We start from the raw sequence: 22,565 nt of genomic DNA, 5'->3' as shown, positions 1-22,565 counted from the left end.
AAAACCCAAAGTTGTAAATTCCCTGATTGTTCAGTCATTACTCAATATATTAGGTAAAACTGCTTTTTGAGATTTTGTACAAAATAAATAAACATTTTTAGTACCTACGTATCAGGACTTAAAAGCAAACCTCTGTTTGGTTTTTCATTTAGAGTGAAATAGCAGTACCTCTGTTGATCATAAAGGAATGCAAGTTTGTGACATGCATATTTTTTTTCTTCCTTTGTAATGTTGCTGAGCAATATTTAAGAATAACAAGAAGGTTAATTCTCATGAGAACAGTAAGGACAATAAAGCCACAAATGATCTCCATGTGTCCGTATGAAATCTTGTGCGCTGAATAAAGCAGATACCGCAAGCGTGTAAGTTTTCCTTTCTCTTAAAACGACAGTCAGTTAGCTTTGTCTGGGGGAGTGCATGGAAGCTCTGTTCCTTTGCATAGCTTTTCAGATCTCTTAAAGCTTTACAAATATTCTGGAGTAATTTTCTTTTTATTTACATGTGTTTCTCCCTAGCTTAAAGTATTTTTTTTTTCCTCTGTGCATGCACACAGGCATGTATCTAAGCAAAACAAGATTTCTGTTTGATTTTGCTTCATGCAGTCTGCCTAGTTGTAAAGTGTTTTGCAAGGCTGTCCTGTAAACCTTGCCAATTCTTCAGCACACACAGGCTTTCCTGGGAATCAGGTGGTGATCAGAGCCATCCCAAAGTCCTTTGGGGAATTCAGTTTGTACTGTGTGCATACAGGATCTCTCACAGTGGGATTCTGTGTGTGAGCAGAGTTTCTTGTGTATCAAAAGAATGCAAATAATTAAACCGCAACAATGACCAAGCCTGTGTTTGTACTACTGGTTTGTGGTAAGAGGAAGTGAGAATTTGGGAGATTGTTTTGGGGATGTTCTTTTTAAGCTCAGTCCTTTTCTGTTAATCTTACAGTCACATGTTAGGTGAAGTAGGAAGGCAATGGAAGCAGTTACAGTTTTCAATAAACCTGCACTAAAAAGTGCAATAATATAGAAATTATATTAATGATAATATAATAGTATATGATATAGTATAATTTTATAATTATACTATAATATATAGTATAATATTGTATATACTATATAATATACTAATATTATATATACTAATTATACAGTATATTATATAAAAATATGGTTATTAGAAGTTGGTAAGTAGCATTATTTTGATAAAAATAAACTTGAAAGTTACATTTAAAGAAATGTGTTGGCACAGAGAACTTACAAGACATCTATGCTGCAAACTGAAGGAAGTAACTTTTCTGATCTAGAATCTCTCTGCCTGTAAGTGTTTTTTAGAGACCTCCACAACAGGACATTCATGCTAAGAAAGAAAGAAACTGAAATGGCTATGCCAAAACCCATTACAAGTCTGCTCAACATCTCCCCCTTTACTGCCAGCCTGCTGGCAGTAAGAGGAGTGACAGTCTACTTTCATTTTGCTGCTTGGCCTGTGTTTAAAGAAAAATAATCAGTATGGCTCCATATTGAATAAAGAAATATTGGATCTCTTATAAATTTGTTGTGACATTTAAGGCCTTTGAATAGTTTGTGGGGGATGAGGAAGAATGAGGATGAATCTCAGAAGCTTATTGTGTAATGTCTCAGTTCAAGAAGTTTTTTACATATGTATGTAATTGTAAACAAATTGAAAACAATGGGCAAGCATCAAGAGTTACAAGACACGCTTAAATACTCTCCTGAACCAAGGCTTAAGCATCCAATAAATCTGCAGTGATCTTGTGGTACAGATATGTCATGTCAACCTCCCTTACTAACTTTAGTGAAGTGTTATATGTACATCTGCTGCTTCCAGTGAAAAATAGACGGGATTTGAAGTGATAGCTGTTGCTGCAGTTTTCTGTAATAGCTGCCAAGTGGGAGGGAGGAGGGGAAGACAGCAGCAGAGGAAGCAGTAACCTTCCTGTTTCACGAAAAGAAACAAATCAATCAGAAGCTTTATGCAGAGAATTGGAGAACTGGCCCAACATCTGTCAGATGAAAACTGACATGGTGCAGTACAATCCACTTTATAACCAACCATTGTGGGTGTTCTGCCTTCAGAGAGATATTCAGAGAGCTTTCTTTACATGGTGCAAAGGTGGGGTTTCAGTGGTAGTGCATCACATTTGAAGCAGTACCTCAGCAATAAGTATAAACAGAGCTTTATATCTTTCATATTCTTTTGTTAAGCTCTTGTGTCTGAATTATTACAAGCAATGGGACACTTAGAGGTCCCCTAACCACAACGTACACTGAATACACTAAAAATGGTGGTGGTCATTTCAGTGGGAGTAAATGGTTTAAACGGAGGTCTCAGTAATGTACAGAAATTGCCCAGCTCGTGGTAATGTGCAGAAACACCTCTTTAACCTGAGGAGCTCCCTGGGGAGTGCAGCACTGTGGAACACAGTGAATCCCACTGCTTCTGGTATCTGCTGAAAGGGAGCTGTTTTGTTTTAAAAATAAGTCTTTTGATTTTAGCTAGTGGGAATGAAAACATGAACCAAAATACTTCTAGATTCTTTTAGCGCAGAATAATTTAGGGGCACAAGGTAGGGACTCTTAAGATTCCTGCCTCTAACTGTAGGAACCTAACCAGAATGTACTGAAGTCTCAGCAATCTTTTCGTAGGGGTAGTGGTCTAAACAATATTGTAAAGGCAGGTGAGTGAATCAGAGTGCTGATTCCCAGTTTCAACTCTTTGCTGCTGAGCCTGATAGCGGCTCTCTAATGAGTAGCAAGAGTTGAGCACCCAGAAGTGGCCAAGACTGCTCTGAGCCACACAAACTTGTAGCAATACATGCAGTGTCAAACATACTGTGATGAACATTGCCTCAGTGGACAATATCTACACATCTTGAATGAAAGCCTGATTGATGGCCACCCAATCTCAACAGAGCAAGGTTTTGCCAAGTAATTTGGGCTAAGTAAAGCTATTTGCTTTCTTGAAGGTTTTGTGCAACAGGCTGTCACAATACCTTAATTTTTATGTTGCTGTGAAAATATTGTTATGCAAGGGAATGGCAGAGTTTCAACAGGCAGGGCAATATAAGAATTAAAATTTAAATTTGACAATATTTACACAATTCTTGTCTTTTTCAAAACTTGTTCAAAAGTCATGCATAATGAAAAAGAGCCTAGTAGATCTATAATGCGAATAAGCAGCAACATTATAAAATATCTTGTACCCATCACGTTTAATTGTCTTTGAATCACAAGCAAAGTACATTTGGAAAGAGCCCTTCTGCTTTTTATAGTGGACCACTTGCTGTTTCTGTTTCCTTCTTCTAATACCCATAGGTAACTTTGATAGCATCTCTTGACAATTCATGCATTTACCTTTGTTTTAGGGGCATGTTGAGTTGCAGCCAGATGGTCTAGACAGATGATAAAAAAGTATGAAATTATACACCAGAGCACTTATCTCCTGCTGCACTGTCACATTGTACAAACACTTAATGAAATCTGAAATTGTAATAGCTAAAAATATGTACTGCAGTACTGTGGAGTTTCACACATCCCTCTGGGATGTAATTGTCTTTTAAATACGGCTTCTGCAAAAGAGTTGCCTTTTTGTGTCCATTTCTGGACAGATTCCTAGTGAGGTGGGCAAAGAACACTAATATTTATTCTGTGTCAGGAATTTAATCTCTCTTATTCTGGAAATTGCCCATAAAATTTAGACTGTTCTTCAGTGTGGTTTGTTATCCACCAAATAATTTCTGCTGACATCCCTGTTGGATGGAATGCTTGCCAGCAATTCATTTTGAGACCTTGCAATTCAAAATTTGAATCCTTTGATGAGACACAGGGTGTGCGTTAAGCTTCTGCGTTTGGCTTTTAGAGCATGCCCCCTAGAATCAGATTTCTAGTGTACAATTAAAAGTTCAGTATTTACTTTCCTAGAACATTCTGTAATCCTTTGTACTTGCTGTACATTTGCTGGGATGTTTGCAGAAAGCAATGTACAAAGGGCACAGACATAGGTATCATGAGTGTCTTTAAAACTCTGAATAAATATTCATCAAATATATTCTGCACTTTTCATTCTGCTCCTCGTGATATTAGATGTTACCAAAGCTAATATCAAAGCATCGGAGGTGTGACACATCTTGAGAAATAGTGTTGAAATCATGATAGGTAGAGTTAAAAAGTACACGGAACAGGAAAGGTAGTAGATTTTATCTGAAAAAACTTTGCAAAGTAAAGGTCTTGGAATACTGTTCTCCTGCTTCGTGGGTATGAAACCTGACTCAATCCTGCTGGAACGTGAGCTTGGTAGACCTCTAATCTCTGATGAGATCTTACTGCTCATATCCCATCTGGTTTGTATTTGAGGAGAGATCACTTTCACAACAGCTAGCCTACTGTAATGTGATACTGCAGAGTAACTCAGAGGCTGTAGCAATTTCTAGTTTTTGTGGAATGTATTTTTTTCAGGCATTAATAAAGCTTTCCAATTTTGGTGAAGTTGTAGAATGCTTAGATTCACTAATGCAAGAGGGTTATAGGTTAAATCCATGTCTAGTATAAGATTTATTCACCCAACTACATTTTTCCCAAAAGGGTTTCATCGCTGTACAAGGTAATACATGAATGTACCTAGTCTTTTGTTTTAGCTTGAATACACTTTCAGGACTTTTGCATCCCAGCAGCAATAAATTCTAGGCCGTATTTTTCCTTGAAAGTTAATCAAGGGTAGAGGGCTTCCTTTTAAGCAGCCGTGAGTATGTAACAACACTTGTGCTCCTATAAGAGCATACACTGATAGGAATTGCATCAGTGTTGTTACAACCATTAGTTCTGCTGCAATGACCGCAAATTTACCAGTAAAACAAAGAATAATAATTAACGCCTCCCCTCAGCAATAATAAAATTTAAGAAATCTTGTAATGAGGAACAAAATTTCTGTTGATGCATAAGCGTGGACAGACAGTATTGTGAAGTTAGCCAAGTCTGAATTTGGCAATTTCTGTACATCTATGTGTAATCAAGAATAATGTTTTCCTGCTTTCCTAGCTCAATACATGTAAGTGTCAGTGCTGAAAGGCTACAGTGCAGATTTCAGTTGTCAGCTGCAGCATGTTACTTTGGTTTTTTTAAGGTACTTGATACCTGGAATCAGAAGGAGGAATTTTGCAAATATTCTTAACTGTTTATCATCTCATTTAAAATAACCCTTCAAAGAAATGAAACATGATGAGTTTTTTCCATCCTGTTTTTTTTCTGGGTTTAGTCTGTAAAAAAATGCTGAACTTAAAAAATCAACTTTATCACTGTTTTGAAGGTGTGATCCGTGGATTTCTTCCCACAAGATGCTGAGTATTTTATTTCAGTTGAGCAGGATATGTCACCCTGTGCATAGCAGTATCCTACGCGTGTGAGTAGTCCTCTGCTCATTTTGAGAAACTTTCCCTGACCTGATCTGTTTTATCACTTTGCTATGCAGGGTGACGTACTTGAGAAGTCAGAAACAGGTTCATAATTATTGCTCCTTTCCTGTTGTAATTGGCTCTAGTGAAGTTGCAGTGGTTCACAGCAATGATGAATTTGCTATTCAGAATTTTTCCCAGAATACATGGGACATGGGTCTCTGTTCCTACATATGGACTGACCATCTCACTTCTGGATTTCCTACCTTCCTGGGTCAGGTTTCTATCTCCTAGGAGATAGATAGTGAGAAAGAAGAGGAATCCAGGACAGCCACTACATTTTCTGGCTCAGGTTTTCTGCCTAGAAGCTCCACAAGATAAGGGGATGCAGCGTAGAAAGATTATAGGGAAATTATGGTTGTTACTATAATTTCTAGTTTTGATTTTGTAAGGTTTTCTGCTGCCACGCAGCACAAATTGCAAAAAGGAAAGGTTACTTAACATACGCCCTCTGGGGTGAACTTTTTAATTCAATAGCAATTTTAATTTATATCAGATTTAACTAATGGGACACTTCAAACAGCATTATTTACTTTCATTTTATCATTTCCATGTCCATTTTATTTTGAACAGAGTGATCCTCTGACAGTATGGGAGGGATTGCGGCAAGTTTCAGAATACTTCCCTTAGCACCTTCACAGATACACAGTGGCTGGTTCCTGAGTTTGATTAATATTTTCTGTTCAGTTAGTAAAGCAATGGCATTTATATGGAAGTTTTGTGATGCTATGGGCTTTAAGTTGTTTTAAGTTCCCTCTAAGCTGCTTTCATTTTATGATTCTAAAAATGCCACTTGTGAGCTCCTTGAAATGCTTTTATTGTTCCTTGTTCCCAAATGTGTTTGTTGTAGATTGTAGCCAGGTTCTAAGGCAAGTCAAGAGTATCCCTCAGCAGTCATTTATGCCTTGTTGCATCCATCATGTATAGAACAGTTTCTCCATCAACTGCCAGGTGCACTGGAAGCACAGTTGTCAGGATTTAAAGTGAATGAGGAGTGACTTGACAGGCAGAAATGATGTTTCCCATAGGAGCAAACATCCATTCATAGTTTCTGGGAAATCTTAAGGCTGTTTGATCCAAAACATGAATGTAGCTCAGTGCAGCAAGTGCACACTGACACCAAGAATTCTTTGGTCAGCTCAACAAACAAGCAGAAAATCCTTTCACTCTTGAGTATTTCTGTAGTTATGCTCACCAGGATGGTTTCACTAACATTCATGGTATTGTGTTATTTCTAACTCACAAGTAATTGGACAGTCCACTGTTTTACCAAAGTATGAGGGTCCTGCAGGTTTCAGGAACTTGTGTGCCAAGGATTGCTGGCTCTGCTCTTCATATTACTGTCACTGCCCTTCATACCAACAGAAGTTTTTTGTGCTTTTTTGTAAAATGCATCAGTGTTCTTCCTAGAAAGCAAAGTCAAAGCTGCTGAGGTGGGCCATAACACTGCATGAAAAACAAATGGTAAATGAACAGTGGTCAGCACTCTTCCAGACTTCACTCTTGTGGCTTTTCCCCAGAGCAAAGGGAAGTACAAACTGCTGTTGAGGGTTTAGCTAATTTGCCTGTGATACCTATACCATGTAAAGTAAAATGCTATTGAAATGCATTAATAGATTTACCTAAACCCTCTGTATTTTGAAAGCAGACTGAGGTCATTTCAGATTAACATCGTCATCAAAAGCCATTTCCAGACAAAAGCACAGTACTTGAAAAGCAACCCTTGATGAAATAAGGCCTATTTATGTGTAAGTGTTTGCCATAGTCCCTGTCACCATAGTAACTGAGGCCCAGATGATTTTGTGAATTTCTGTTTAAGCACTTGAGGACCTCTGAAGTTTTAGGTTTAAGTGTTTCCCAAGTAAATGTGAACTCACTGTACAGGCCTTTTTATGAATTGCAAGAAATTATATCTTTGTCACCTTTTTTTTTTTTTTTTTTTCCCCCCTGAGCAAGAAAGCTCTGGCTAGGGGTGTAATGATTTTTTGTAGTCAGGCCATCAGTCATATGTGGAAATATGTTGAAGAGGTGGATCTAAAAGGTTATGCTGGAAACAGTCAGTTTCTGAGCTTCTGGACATGTGGGATCAGAGTACTTCACTGCTATGAGTCAATTTTATGTAGCTGACTCCTTTTGCCATAAAACCATTTTGTCTTTATCCATCTTCTTTCCCTTGTATTTTGCAAGTTTTCCAGTGGAACAGGTTAATATTAAAGAGTTTGCAATACATATGTGATTGCTGGTGGAGCAGCTCACCAAGCCACTCTACATCATTTATCAACAGCTCTGGCACACTGGAGAGGTCCAGTTGACTGGAGGTCAGCCAATGTGACATCCGTCTACAAGAAGGGACAGGAAAGAGGATCTGGGGAACTACAGGCCTGTCAGAATGACCTTGGTGCCAGGGAAGGTTATGTAGTGGATCATCCTGAGTGCCATCACGCAGCACATGGAGGACAACTGGGGCATCAGGCCCAGCCAGCATGGGGTTATGAAAGGCAGGTCCTGCTTGACGAACCTGATCTCTTTCTATGGCAAGGTGACCCACCTAGTAGATGAGGGAAAGGCTGTGGATGTTGCCTACCTGGACCTTAGTAAAGCCTTTGATACCATCTTCCACAGCATTCTCCTGGAGAAACTGGCTGCTCATGGCTTGGATGGGTGTACCCTACACTGGGTTAAAAACTGGCTGGACAGCCAAGCCCAAAGTGTGGTGGTGAATGGAGCTACATCCATGTGTCAGCAGGCCACCAGTGGTGTTCCCCAGGGCTCAGTGCTGGGGCCAGTCCTGATTAATATCTTTATCGATGATCTGGACGAGGGGATCGAGTGAACCCTCAGTAAGTTTGCAGATGACACCAAGTTCAGGGGGAGTGTTGTTCTGCTGGAGGGCAGGAAGGCTCTGCAGAGGGATCTGGACAGGCTGGACTGATGGGCCAAGGCCAATTGTATGAGGTTCCACCAGGAGAAGTGCCGGGTCCTGCACCTGGGGCACAACCACCCCACGCAGCGCTACAGGCCTGGGGAAGAGCGGCTGGAAAGCTGCCTGGTGGGAAAGGACCTGGGGGTGCTGGCTGATGGCTGGCTGAACATGGGCCAGCAGTGTGCCCAGGGGGACAAGGCAGCCAACAGCACCTTGGCTTGTATCAGAAGCAGTGTGGCCAGCAGGACCAGGGAAGGGATTGTGCCCCTGTACCTGCCACTGGTGAGGCCACACCTGGAATACTGTGTTCAATTTTGGGCCTCTCACTGCAAGAGGGACGTAGAAGTGCTGGAGTGCGTCCAGAGATGGACAATGGAGCTGGTGAAGGGTCTGGAGCAGAAGTCTTACGAGGATCATCTGAGGGAAATGGGGTTGTTTAGTCTGGAGTAGAGGAGGCTTAGGGGAGGACTTTACTGTTCTCTACAACTACGTGAAAGGAGGTTGTTGAAGTGGGTGTCAGTCTCTTTTCCCACATAACAAGGGACAGGATGAGAGGAAACAGCCTCAAGTTGCACCAGAGGAGGTTTAGATTGGATATTAGGAAAAAATTCTTCACCGACAGCGTGGTTAAGCATAGGAACAGGCTGCCCAGGGAAGTGGTTGAGTCACCATCCCTGGAGTATTTAAAATACATGTAGATGTGGCATTTAAGAACATGGTTTAGGGGTGGTCTTGGCAGTATGAGGTTGATGGTTGGACTTAATGATCTTAAAGGTCTTTTCCAGTGCAAATGGTTCTGTGATTCTATGAATCACTGATACAGCTATCTTCATTTGTTGTTTATGTCTTTCAAGATTAGGATCAAAGCTTTGTTTCAGAGCAGGAATTGGAATAGTAATCAACAGGTGGATCTCAGCATTGGGAAGATGTCTGCCCAGTGGCACAGGCAGGCATCTATACTCTTCACAGTCTATAAACTTTGGTGTATCCATTGTCTGGTAACCGTAAATAACAGCAACTGAGTCTAGATGTGTCAGACATGTGACTCATCCTTAAACTTCAGAAAGAAGATGGTGGAAGAAGTTTGCTAGCCATGTGGGAGTGTTTGGGACCAGCACACTTTGTCACAACTGCTGTGCTTTGCTCCCCAGCACAGCTCAGGAACTGACTTGCTTCGAGCTGGTGTAGAGGAGTCCTCAGACACAGGAGCTGCACAGGCTCATCTACACAACTGCTCTTCTGCTGCCTCTCAGACCTACCTTAGACCCAGGCAATGCCACCCCAAAGTAAAATTGTAAAGACTAAATAAGTATTGGGAGACTCAGTAATGAGCATATGTCTGTGCTTGACTCCAGCACCACAGAATAAGCCCAGCTGTTGCTGGATAGTATGAGAAATGCTGGGTTATGCTTTTGAAGCTGTGCTTAGTTACTTGCACTTTACAACCCAAAATACCAGACAACATGCAAATAAGTCAATCTTACTTGGTTATGATGGCAAATCCATATTCTAAATGGGTCATAGACAGTTACTGGTTGTCACACACCCATTCTGTGGCACCAACAAGGAAAAGAGATCGACAAGGGTCACAGTGTTTGGAGTAGGTGAAATACTGTTTCAGAAAGAAAAATTGCTGTAGTTTTTTAACTGGTTGCAAAACCATTACAAAAAAAACCAAAACCAAACAAAACCTAAAACCACTGTAGCTGGAGAGATCACAGAATTAAACAGTTTAAAGGGCAAAGCTGATCTAGAAACAAATTCCATTAAAGAAAAGTTAAACAAAGAATAATGTTTAAAAAAGTCTGGAAGAAATAATATGTTATTTTTACAAAAAGAAGAAAAAATCTAGCTTATGAAGTTTTTTTTTTAACTTAAAGAATATTTAATTTCCTATCTGAGGTTACTTAAAAGGTTAAACACTGTAAAAACTTGAGAGTGTGGAACTGTCAGAACACCTACGTGTGCGCTTTTTATGTGGTTTTTTTTCTGAAACAGTCTTTACAAGTTTATACTTGTTATACTGCTGGAGAATAGCCAGCGGTCACACTCCACTTTCCAAGAATTAGAAACAAAGTGAAGTAACTTCTGACCTGTTACCAGCAAATATACCCAGGGTAGGTAGGCAGGCAGGCCTCATACCAGTGATGCTTGCTGGCATTAGCAGAATGAATTAGAAACTGCAACACTGAGGAATGAATCTCTCCAGCAGGAGCTGAGAACATGTGGAAAGGTTAGAGATGAGGACTTAATGAGTAAGATTGGAAAGAAGGATGGTTGTTTTCCAGAGATACTGAAGCTGAGGTTAAGTTGCAGAAGAGTAGCTGTATACAATGCACCAGGCATTTGGATGCCTTTGGCAGGCAATGGAAGGAATTGGACATGTCCAGGTTGAGACACATCAGCTTGAAGTAGACTTCTAGCTTAGGTTAGATGAGCTACTTGGCTTTTGGGTGACTCTAAAGGGTGATGTGCTCTAGTGTCCATGGTGTAGATGTCTTAAGATGATACAAATTGCCGTATGCACATCCTTTATTTTGTTCATGTAGCCTGGGAATAGGATATGACACCTATTACTGGTAGAAGTCATACCTCTGGTTGGTGCTTCACTGTCTTGAGTGTTCACTGTTGACGTGAATTTTGATGCATTCTCTGTTTCTGCTCAGGGGATGCCTACATAAAAAACTTGTGGTCTGTGCTAAGTAAGAGGAGTTTTGAAAGGGAAAATACAGTAATCTTAATTGTTTGGTGTATGTTACAAAGAAGATACTGTGATGAAGACATGTCATGCTGAAGTTGCCTACTGAGGCAATATGCTAGTCTTTGTACAAAACCTTCCTATATTTGGTTTTAATTTTGCTTCCTTGTGGTGACTCCTAAGATTTGCTGCAAAAATACTTTGAATTCTAATATATGAATGATTTACAAACTGATCCAGATTAATTTTCAGTTTTCAATTTAGCAATTAGTTTGTGAAAATACAGTTTGAAATGGTTTGTTTATGAGCCGTTTGCTGTTCATGGCTAGTCCTCTTCAAATGGCTGCCTAAAATATGGGTTATTTTTTCAATTTCCTTCCTGGTTATCCTGAATAGCAGGTGGTGAATTTTCATTTGAAGAACCTGTGATATAAATTTGCAGAGTCATTTGAATCCTAATTAATGAAAATACCATGATTCACGAGTGGTTTTACAAATCTTTGGCAGTTGTTCAGGCACTGTAGTAAACAGATCTGGCTGATCTTACCCACAAAAAATATCCGCAGAGTGGTTTGAAAATCATGTAGCTATTGATCTTCTCTCTCTACACAGAAAAAGAACTATTTAATTTCAAAGGAAACAGTTACCCAGGGGTTTCTGCCACATCTAGAAAGTTACAGGAGTTATGAGCTTCTGTCAGTGAGAGGAGTTAACATTTGTGTGTTAGAACAAACTGTACCAAAAGGTGGCCTGCAGTATCGGATTTTGTGGTTTTCATGATCCTTCTCGATGTTTTGCTCTTTTGGTTATATGCGAAGCCATAACACCACCCTAAATTTTAGCTTGACCTGTCAGTATGCCTGATACGACACTGAGCACCTTCTGGATGTGCACTTTATAATGAGGGTCAACACCTTTCAACCAGGGTGTGTGCTTCTCATAGGCTTTGTCCATCAAAGCATCTTTTCTTTTAAGACATTTTGTAGCCATTAAAGATCTCCTGCCGTTCTAAAGATGTGTGAGAGAAAGTCCAGGCATCCTGCTGTCTGCCAGCTTTGCGGAACTGGAGAGGGGATTTATCTGGTGAAGACCAGCTATGACCCTTTGTAAGCAAACAGGTATTTCCACAGTGTCTCCAGTGAACTGTGCAGTGCCTAGGAGAATAAATGCATTGGATCATAATGCTTCAATTCAGATGGCTGAGTGTGAATGCCTAAACAAATGGATGTTTTCAAATAGGAAGTGAGTGATTTTTCCATCATCTGCCTATGCCAAATAGAGCTTATGAGGTGCGTTCCAGATAATCATTTATTTCTTAAGTTCAGGGAGCTAATTTCAGTGTTGCCATAAGCAGTAGTTGTGTAGATGGGTGAAATCCTAATTACTCTTGAACAAGCAGGAATGGGAAGAAGTTGGGTTCAGAATGAGTGTGTTTTGAGTAAAATGAACAGAAAAGAAGTTTATGTGGATGTAATCAGTGAGGATAAATAAATTAGTATGTGCCTATTTCACAGCATGTACTCTAAAAGGTGTAAATTTGTGCATTGTCATTATGAGAAAGGAAAATGAAACAGAAAAGGGGACTGAGCAGAATCTGAGAAAGAACTATAAGGGATTATTTACCCCAGTGCGCTTCCTTATGCAGGTATTAATCCATGGGCAAATCCTTCAATTTGAGGGACCTATGCTGGGTTAGCTGCACAGGTCACAGAGATGATATGGCTTAGATTTCTGTTAAAAACATTGCTTTAAGAGAAAAACCCAAAACGTTTACAAGGGCTTTTTTTAATTAAATTAATGTTTTGCTGGAGAAAGACAGACTTGGCAGATTTTTTTTCCTGCTTAAATATATTTGATTCTTTAAAATATTCATAGATTTCAGTTTGCTTTTGTTTGTATTGGGAATTGACAACAGGGACATAACTCCATGCGGTGACATACTGGATTGAACAGACCTTGTCTTTACAAAGTAAGATATAAGACATTTCCTACCCAGGCGGCTTCTCTTTTTAGTTTGTTAAACCAGAGCATTTCCCTTATGGATATAACTGTAACCAGTTAAGCTAAGCTGTCACTTCTGTCAGTGAAAGAAGTTAAGGAAAATTTGGGTTTTATGTTAAGCAGTGCATGCTTCTTTATGGTATCCTTCTGCATGGGCTGGAATGAGCATACCCACATCTTCGGTTCCTTTTCCTTCATACACATAAGGGGAAAACGACCTACAGAAGAACTACTGCTGCACGTTAAGTTAAGCCTAAAAGCAGGGTGTTGGTCCCGGTGTCTGTAACAAACACAGCAGTTTACAAGACCTTAAGATTCTTCCCTAAAGGTGATGGGAGTTTTTCAATTGATTGCTTTGATAGCTGGAGCTGAGTCTTAATTAATAAATGAAGAAGGTTAAAATGCTCTTACCCAGAAATGTAGATGCAGCCACTGTCTACACTCATTTGCACTTCTGTGCAGAAAGGATTAAAACATCAGTTATGAAAAGTGTTACCCTCTAACTTTAAAAAAAAAAACACCAACAAAACCACAAAAAACCCTAAATCAAAATATTTTGTTTGACCCAGAAATCACTTTCTAATTTTTTTGTCATTCATACAAACCCCATTCCTTAACAGCATGTTACATCTTTTCAGAGTGTCTGTAGAGCAGACAATGTGATGAAATTTCTGAGGCTCAAGCTAAGCATCTCTTAATTCATGTCCAAACTGGATTTGTGCTTCTGGGTAGCATGGCAATGGAAAAAATTTCTAATAAGAAATAATTGTTATATGTAAATGTGCAGCTGAAAAGCAGCCTTTATAAAGTGCTACCTGAACTTGTACTGGTGAACAGATAACTATGCTTCTGTCTTCAAATCTGAATCTCTTGTTACAATGGCAATACTTAAACTTTCAAAAGGGGTCTTTTTTTATCTAGATCAGCTACTGGCTAGAAAATCATTGTACTGACAATATTTATTAATATACAATCTAATTGAAAATGTGACTGCAAATATGAAACATGAAAATCACAAACTCCTTGGCCATGTTTTGATCTTGCCAACTAGAAATTGAAATGTTTGCACCAATTGGAAGTGTGGAGGGACCCAAACCTAGCAATATAAGTTGCTTTTCAGCTTTTTACAATTGTTTGCAGAATGGTAAATTTTAAGAGAGTGGAGAAACTGACATGAAGCATATTTTATAACTATTTAAAGCCCAGAAGCATGGAAGAAAAGGCATGTAAATCAACTGAATTTTGGCAGTCTGTAATGGAAATAAATAGTATGGGCATCTGTACCTTTGTGGGAGCACTGCTATTGATCTGCTGCTGAAAGCCACAAACAAATTGCTGGTGGCAAGGAGGAACATGGGGTTTTTTGCATGAGGTAACAGCAGCCAGGCAACAGCTTTGGGGAGCATCCTTTTCGTCTAACTTTCAGTGACATTGTGTACTTAAGGTAGCTGAACAGATCAGTAGCCTTTACCTTCCACAGAGCTGCCAGTGGCAATGTGGAGTGTCTAGTTCTAATTAAACTATTAATTGAGGCTGTTGGATTAGATAAGTTAGATAATATGACTACTCCCTCAAAATTTATGACTTGATGACAGATATCTTTAAAGGTAAAGTCCATTATTAATTATGTGTGTATTAAAGGTATAAAGTAAGACTGCAAGCTTGGTTGAAAATGTGTTGTCTTTCCTTACTAGTGGTTTGGAGTGGTAAGGCATTTTGGCTCAACTGCAGTCATGAAGATACAGAACTCTCACGGCAACTTTTTAAAAGCTTTAAACACCAGTTAACAGAGAGATCTCACAATACTTGTACACAGGGAAGTGTGGTCAAGTGAGGGCATTTTCAGTGGCTACTCCCTGGACAGGCTTCTTGGCCATGCATTATTGACCTCCTTGTGTTGTGATCTGTGCGCCCTTGTTGGAGAGGTGAGAGGAGGGGGGGAAGGGGTAGCCAGTCATGATGGGTCTTCAACGTGCTGCAAAGATGGAGTGTGCAGCTTCCTCCCCCACCCTGACAGCCTGAAAGCAAGGTACTGGGCCAAGTTTCTCAGCCTTTCTGCTATCTTCCTGGTGATGGCACAGCTGTATCAGTATGTTTAATGAAATAATTATCCTCTTAGTTGTTTCTTCCAAAGAGTCCTTTGAAAAGTAGAAATTTGTAATACTATAAAATACCACTGCTGTTTGCAGCTGTGATCTATAGTAGATAAAGCTATCAGTTTTAAACTGCAAGTCTTCAGTCCTGCTGCCAACAATGACCTTATATATGGCTATAAATCTTCCAGGAGTGTAATAAAGGGGAACTGCATTTCACTGTAATTGGTATGTCTTACATGCAGGCAGAGAACATTAGGAATTCTGTGTGTAATAGCCAGTGCTTCCCAATATTCATGTCAAAGCAGAGGATGTAGTACTGTGAGCTGCAGGAGTCATTCAGACACATTGCAGTTTTCTATCCCTAAGTACTCTGATTTTATCATAGCAGTGCTGCCCTAGTTCAGGAGTTTGTGGCATTCATTTTATAAACTTTATTCTGAGGTACTCACAGCTCTTCTGCTCTGTGCATCAGAAGTCGTTCTGGAAAAGGAAATTCCCTTAACTCATTGCTATGGCTTTATTTATATATTTTCCTTTTTTAACATTTGAAATACTTCAGTCAAAATGTAAGTCTGACTTTGAAAATGCTAGCTCTTTTTCAAGCACTGCGGTCAGAGCAATTTTATGAGGAATTCAGAGACCCAAAATGCAGATAGGTACCCAATGAGATTCACAAAATAGCGTATTTCCCATTGAAGTCAATTAGAAATGTAACTTGGTTGTTTCTTAAGCTTTAGGAACTTAAATGCCTTTAAAAAAAATAGCTGTAATTCATTTGGGCACTTTTGAAAATTTTATGCTAAAGCTTGTTTTTTTTCATGTGAAAGTCAGTTTCTGGTACTGAACTAAATAGATTAATGTATCAGTGTTACAGCTTGAATTTTATTTACAACTGTTCAGCTGTTCTTGAATTTGAATGATTTAAAATTAAATATCGTTAAAATACTACTGATGTGCATGAGATTTAAAATAAAATAAGAAAGTACTCACTGGCTCTGATACTCATGGTTGAGCAACAGCATCCCATTATTAAATCCTGATCCACCATTCCTGCATCCCAGCTATTGTCATTCTACAGTGTCTTTTGGTAAAATTAAGTGCTGCAGTAAGCAAGTCCAGTTCCTATGGAGAACTGCAGGTTGTTATTTCTGAGAAAAATATGTCATTTTGCCTAGCTGTGTCTGACCTCCCACTCAGCCTGTGTGGCACAAAGAGGCTGACTGGGGAGGAGAGCAGGAGAAACATAGCGACTAGAAGAGAAGCAGGCTTGATAAGGCCTCAGCATGCTTTTTGTTGCTGCTCTCGTCAGCTTGCTCTTGCGAAAAGATGTTAGGCATTAAGAATTTGCTCCTGTCACCTAGCTTTTTAACTCGAAAGGTATTCTTTTTGTGCACATACATGTGGATACATAACTTGGCCTAGTGCTTACAGAGGTAACAACCCAAAATATTGGATACTTAACTGTTGTTGATTTTTCTTGGAATCGGACAACCTTTTTGTGATTTGTGTTTATGTCAGTGTAATGATTCCAAGACCTATCCAATGTGACTGTAGTGCATGCAAAAATAACCCACATAATACAGACAAAATTATGTCCATAACCACAAAGGCCCAGACTCCTTACTAAAGCATTTTCTACAATTCTCTTTCCCTAGAAAAAAGAGTCTAATGTTCTCCTGCTCTCTCCCTGAAGAAGTTAGGACTCTTCTTGTTCTGCTTTCCACATTTTCTCTATCTAGGTGAATGCAGGGAAAGGAAAATAAAGGCAGAATGATACCAAGACTGAAACTGAGGACATGGCTCTGTGTCGTAACCCTTACAGCTAGCTCAGCTTCAACAGAGGCTGCTGTCTGGGTTGAGAGGGTTTCAGATTCCTTCAGCCAGGTGTCCTGTGTGACACACACGTGCTTCAAGCTGTAGTGCAGGTGGTGGTGGGAAAGGCTGTACAGCTCACTGCAGGGGAAGGGGGCCAGTGGGTGAGTCAGTGACCAGAGAGAGCACGTCACAGTGATGAATCAGGCAGGCTGTTGAATTCAATACCCAATACAAAAACTTCTGTGATTGTCCCTATCTTCATCCCTACATGGCTTCTAAAGTCTAATGGAGAAGTTTGGTTTCTCTGAACATGGTCTTTAAAAACTATGTCCCAAGCTGTGGATACTTGCAGCAGCTATCCCCTGGAAGATCTATTTCAGAAACATCCTTATGAATTCTTTCAAATGGTTTCTCAGAATGTTTAAAGCTTAAATCCATGACCTGCTGGTGTCCTTTGTAAAAGCTGAAATTCTTTCTTCATTTCCAGAAAACATACCTACCAATTGCATCAGGTTTCAAAAATTTGTTCTAAAGAAACTCAATACTTATTTGGGCCTGTGAATCCAACTGTTGCATCCTGTACTTCCCAGTACAGTAAGACTTCCCTTCAACTGAGAAAAATATTAATAGTATCATTTTGGTGGGCCTTTGCAGGGTATTTTTTAGTCCTAATCACCAGTCACTGCAATTGTTTCTCTTCCAGTGTTTAACCTTTTGACTGCTGCTTGCCACACCGCCAGCTTTACCACCCTTTGACTGTAGTATTTGTGTTTCAGACTGGACACATAAAACTTTAGGGCATTTCTCTCTGCTGGCCTGTGGTTCAGGAATTTTTAGCTTGAATTTGTCACGTAATCTTTTGCACAACTTACGTTTAGATGAAACTGTGTCTTCAGTTTCTGCCTGTTCTGGTAAGGGAATTTTCTGTCATATAAAACATGCAAACTTTTAGCGATACACATTGGGAAACAGAGTTCATAGACCCTCCAAGTGCTGGTCTGTACCTTGAAATTACACAGATCAGAGTGCCAGCTGCTTGGAGAGCACTGATACATTATGTTGTTCACAGAAATGCTCTGCAGCAGAAGAGATGCACTGAGAAACCCTGTTAATCTTACCTTCCTTGAAAACCAGACAGCATTGCTAAGCAGCAATATTTATGCTTTGGTTCAATTTTGTTTGCTATGCTCCGTGCACTGAAGCTGATATCTCTCAGACGGTTGTTACGTTTCTTGTTAATATTAGTAGGAGTTTTATAAAAGTTAATTCAAAGAAAGTTCATCAGGTGATAAAGGTAAGAAAGGTGACTGAATTGAAGCTGTTCCTCAGCCTCTGAAAAGACCCATCTTGCACACTGCAAAACTATGAGACACACAAGCTAGCACGGGGGCCAAAAAGTGCATTAGATGGTGTTAACAAAAACATAGTTTAGAGCTAGCAAGGTGCTTGCTGTCCAGGCATCAACGAGTGTGTAGCGGCGTAGATCTATCTCAAGAGATTGGCTTGCTTAAGTTTTCATAGTCTGGCTCATTGCAAGTCATAAATTGCTTTTGGTTTAGATTTTCTTTGTGGACTACAGAGATTACTGCCTTATGTGCCTAAGGAAACATAGTTTGTTTTTTGCAGTCTTCTGTTTCTATTGTTGATAATATAAGCAAGGAGCAGAGCTGTGAGCTAAGGTTTCGCTGCTGAATCCTGTGACCCTTAACTGGGATGCCCAGTATGTAAACAGATTATTTTATTTTAACTGAAAGTTATTCTGGCTTCTCCAAATACTTTGTCAACTAAAAACCCTAATAGCTTTCAAATAAAACTGGACTCTCTCAAGGACAGTGTAATTTTAATCATATGCAGGCTTGATTCTGATCCCAGTGAGGGGCCAGACTGGCCACTCTATTCAGAGCCAAGCAGAATTGGCTTCTATCCTTAAAACCACAGCCATGTTCACTGCCACATTGGAAGGAATCTCTTATGGGCAAAATTATTTGGGTTACACTTCTTGAAGTTTATTGTGCTATTTGGCAAAACCTTACCACTTCTATTCGTATCAGGTGTCAGAGCAGAAGAATTTATGCTGAGGAAAACCAACATATATCACACAGCAATAAAATAAAAAAAAATCAGAAAATAACTGGATCTTTTTCCCCTTTTTTCAGAATATTGCAACACTTTCACACTACTGCTGAAGATTACACCATCATTTTCACATCTGGATGCACAGCTGCACTTAAACTGGTAGCAGAAGCATTTCCTTGGATACCTGAAGGCACAAAGCAACCCAGCAGTCGATTTTGTTACCTAACTGACAGCCACACATCTGTGGTGGGTATGAGGGGGATAACTGCCTCAATGAATGTCTTGTCTGTTCCAGTAAAACCAAAGGAAATCTTATCAGAAAAAAGCAGGTTACTGGCTGAAGAACAAAACTGTACGACACCTCATCTTTTCTGTTATCCAGCTCAGAGCAATTTTTCTGGTACCAAATATCCCCTTTCATGGATACAGGATATCAAGTCTAGAAAACTGTACCCCATCAAAGTACCAGGGAAGTGGTTTGTTCTACTGGATGCAGCTTCATATGTGAGCAGTTCTCCATTAGACTTGGGAGTGCACCAAGCTGACTTTATCCCTATCTCATTCTATAAAATCTTTGGATTCCCGACTGGTTTAGGAGCATTATTGGTAAACAACCGGATTGCCCCCCTCTTAAGGAAAACCTATTTTGGAGGTGGAACTGCAGCTGCCTACCTCGCAGGAGAGGATTTTTATTTCCCAAGAAAATCTATAGCAGAAAGGTAAGGCTTTGTTTAACAAAACAAGGGGGTTGCTGATACACAGATGTCTTAGTGCCTGCACTGGGCTGTGACACCTGTGCTTTTTTATGCAGTTCGATAGTTATTTCATATCTAACTCTTTTCTTCTTAGTATTCTTTTTTGTATCTGAAGAACATAATCTGAAATACCTACCTTCCTTCTCTGACCTAGTTTGTCACAACTGATAAAAATATAAGGCTTGATTCAGTAATATAAAGGTCAGTCCACGCATTTTTAAAATTTATATTTAAGGTACCTCAGTGGTACCCTGGTTTGTTCTTGAAGCTATGCATCTGGAGCAGTTAGGCCAAGGTTGATCACATGGTGTAATGACCCTCGGTGAAATTGGAAAGTAAAGTCCATGTATTTCACTGGAAAGGTGGCATGCTTTACTCTCAAGAGAAGATTTATCAGAATAACATGTGCAGTAAGATAAATTACCTAGGACAAGTATTTGTAACACTCTTATTCCCTGACTGAGGTTCTAGAGAAACTGTGAAGCTCTCCTGCAGAAAATAAAGGACACCTGAAGGAGGTCAAACATATAAACATAAGGAAATGCAGGGCAACAAGTAAGCTTCCCCGGTTCTTCAACACCTTGAAACACCACTCTTAGTGATGCGTGGTCTTTCTGCCTCTCTCCCTCATGCCAGCAACAGCTTACATAAATGCGGTAAAGGGTCTTCTTTCATGTCTCACATCCAGTAGATCTGCACAAAGGAAATGCTTGAGATCAGCATTTAATATTAAATTACCATCCTTGGAGAGGATAGAAGTGAAAAGAGGAAGTGGTTAAAAAAGCCATTCATGCCTTGCATCTGTTCATGGATGTGTATTTAGCAGCACAATGTCCTGCATCTCCCATGATGTAAATGTCTGACCTTTCACTGTACATGTAGTAGTGCATAATGATGCTTCATGTGTGTGCCTCTCTTCTAGGTGTGTGCTCCGAGTGCTGCTGTGGGGTTTTGGTTCTGGTCTGGTAGATGCAGAGGCCAGCTGCATTAGCCTTTCTGTCTTGCCATATGAGGTTATGCATTATTTCTGAAATAGAAATTGGTATGCTACATGTCCAGTTAATCCTTTAATTTAGAAATAAAAACAACAAGGAAACATTGGCATTCCTGCCTCTGTTTCTGGATTTTCAAACCAAAAAAGGCTTTGAAGTGCAGCACTCACTGAAAGTCAGGATGAAAGGGCATAAAAATCATAGGATCCTAGGATGCTCGTACGTCACCTGCAAGCCAAAGAGAAAACCTGCTTTAATTTGACCTAGGCAGGCTCTAATTTCTGATTGGCTTTTCTAGAGGTAATTGAGACACAACTCCTGGGATTGCATAGTGGATAAATATATCTGAAATACATTTTATATTTCAATTCTACTTTCATATGTTTTTTTAATTAAGAGGGGAAAGGTATGAGGGAACCTAGTATCTAGTATCTTTTTCAGCACTTTTCAGAGGTTGCCTTAACTATAAGCCTTTCATGTATCTGAGGCTGCCACTGCTTTCAAGGGGTTTTTTACTAGATCAGAAAAAGGGGCTACTTCAACCTTTTTCTACTACAGAGTTATAAACAAAGGAATTTGTCCAGTTTGATTCCTCAGTCAGGCTGGGTACAGTGTCTAATTGTGGTATGAGGAAACCTAACTAAAATAATCAAATCTGACAGCTGAATACCCAGGCATGTGATGCTAGTTCCTGTTAGACACCAAAGTGTCATACAGACAGTCTGAGTCATTGTACATAGGTAAATATTTACATTTGTCCTCATTTCATCTTTTAGTTATTATTTGAAAAACTAATATTTAAAAGTTCATGTTTAGAGCATCGTTGATGCTGCCTGTAATCCCTAGTGAACTGTGGAGACTTAAAGTCCTACCTGGAGAGTCCTGAAGTCTTCAAAGACAGGTCAGGAATGAGGATAACCACTTTCTTGAAAAAATAAAAACAGTATTGAAATTCTCAATTAGTTTCCTCCAAGCTGTATCATCCAAATGTGGTTGATTATTTTTTTTCTTTCAGATGTTATGGGATTTGATTTCTTATGTTATTAAAGTGTTTTCCTGATAGTAAAATGCAGAGTTAAAGCAGTTAGGAGCAGAACTACTAGGCTTCAATTGAAATGCCAGGCCACTATGGCCAAAGCTAATATGATTACCTTATCTGTGGCCCATGTTTCCATTTCTTTGCTAGTGACTGAAACACCTGGGTCGTTATTTCTCATACACACAGCAACTGTAGCCAGGTTTCATCCCTGCCAAATTGCAGTTAAGAGCCTCCATCCTTGGAGGTATCCAAACCCAACTGGATAAGGCCTTGAGCAACCTGCTCCAGCTGGATATAGTTTGGGCAGGAGATTGGACTTGAGATCCTCAGGGGTCCTTTCCAGCCTGTGTGTTTCTTTGATTGATTGTGCGTACCTCTGCCAAGCCTCATCTGCATTCTGTCTTTAGGCATGTCTTTGTGATTTCAAAAGGTTGGTTTCTTAAAACGTCTTTTTTAAAAAAAAATATCTTGTTTAGAGTGCTGAGTTAACAATGGGATTGAATACACTGAAACATGTCATTTCATGTGATAATTTATAAGGAAACTTGAACTCTAGCAAATACCACTGGAAAAGTGGATTAGAAATGTGTAACTGAATACTGTTAACAGAAGGTATTCCCTGTCCATGCATAATCAAAGTGCAGTGTACTAAGGAAATAGTTTTTTCTAAGTCAAGGTGAAACTTGAGTGGAGATGTGTAATGAGAGGGTGT

At 39.6% G+C, this 22,565-nt stretch overlaps 1 protein-coding gene across 1 annotated transcript in view; it reads left to right on the top strand.

Moving 5' to 3' along the window:
* The window catches only part of MOCOS (molybdenum cofactor sulfurase), a 232,959-nt gene that overhangs the window by 67,627 nt on the left and 142,767 nt on the right, over window positions 1-22,565 (top strand). Inside the window, exon 4 of the mRNA XM_040586176.1 lies at window positions 19,148-19,786. Within this exon, the coding sequence (XP_040442110.1) occupies window positions 19,148-19,786 (639 nt within the window). The remainder of the gene's footprint in view (window positions 1-19,147; window positions 19,787-22,565) is intronic.

This window comes from Falco naumanni, chromosome 3 (assembly GCF_017639655.2).
Source record: "Falco naumanni isolate bFalNau1 chromosome 3, bFalNau1.pat, whole genome shotgun sequence".
In the NCBI taxonomy this organism is placed as follows: Eukaryota; Metazoa; Chordata; class Aves; order Falconiformes; family Falconidae; genus Falco; species Falco naumanni.
The sequence above is the reverse complement of the archived record's forward strand: the minus strand, read 5'-3'. Positions and strand labels throughout refer to the sequence as shown.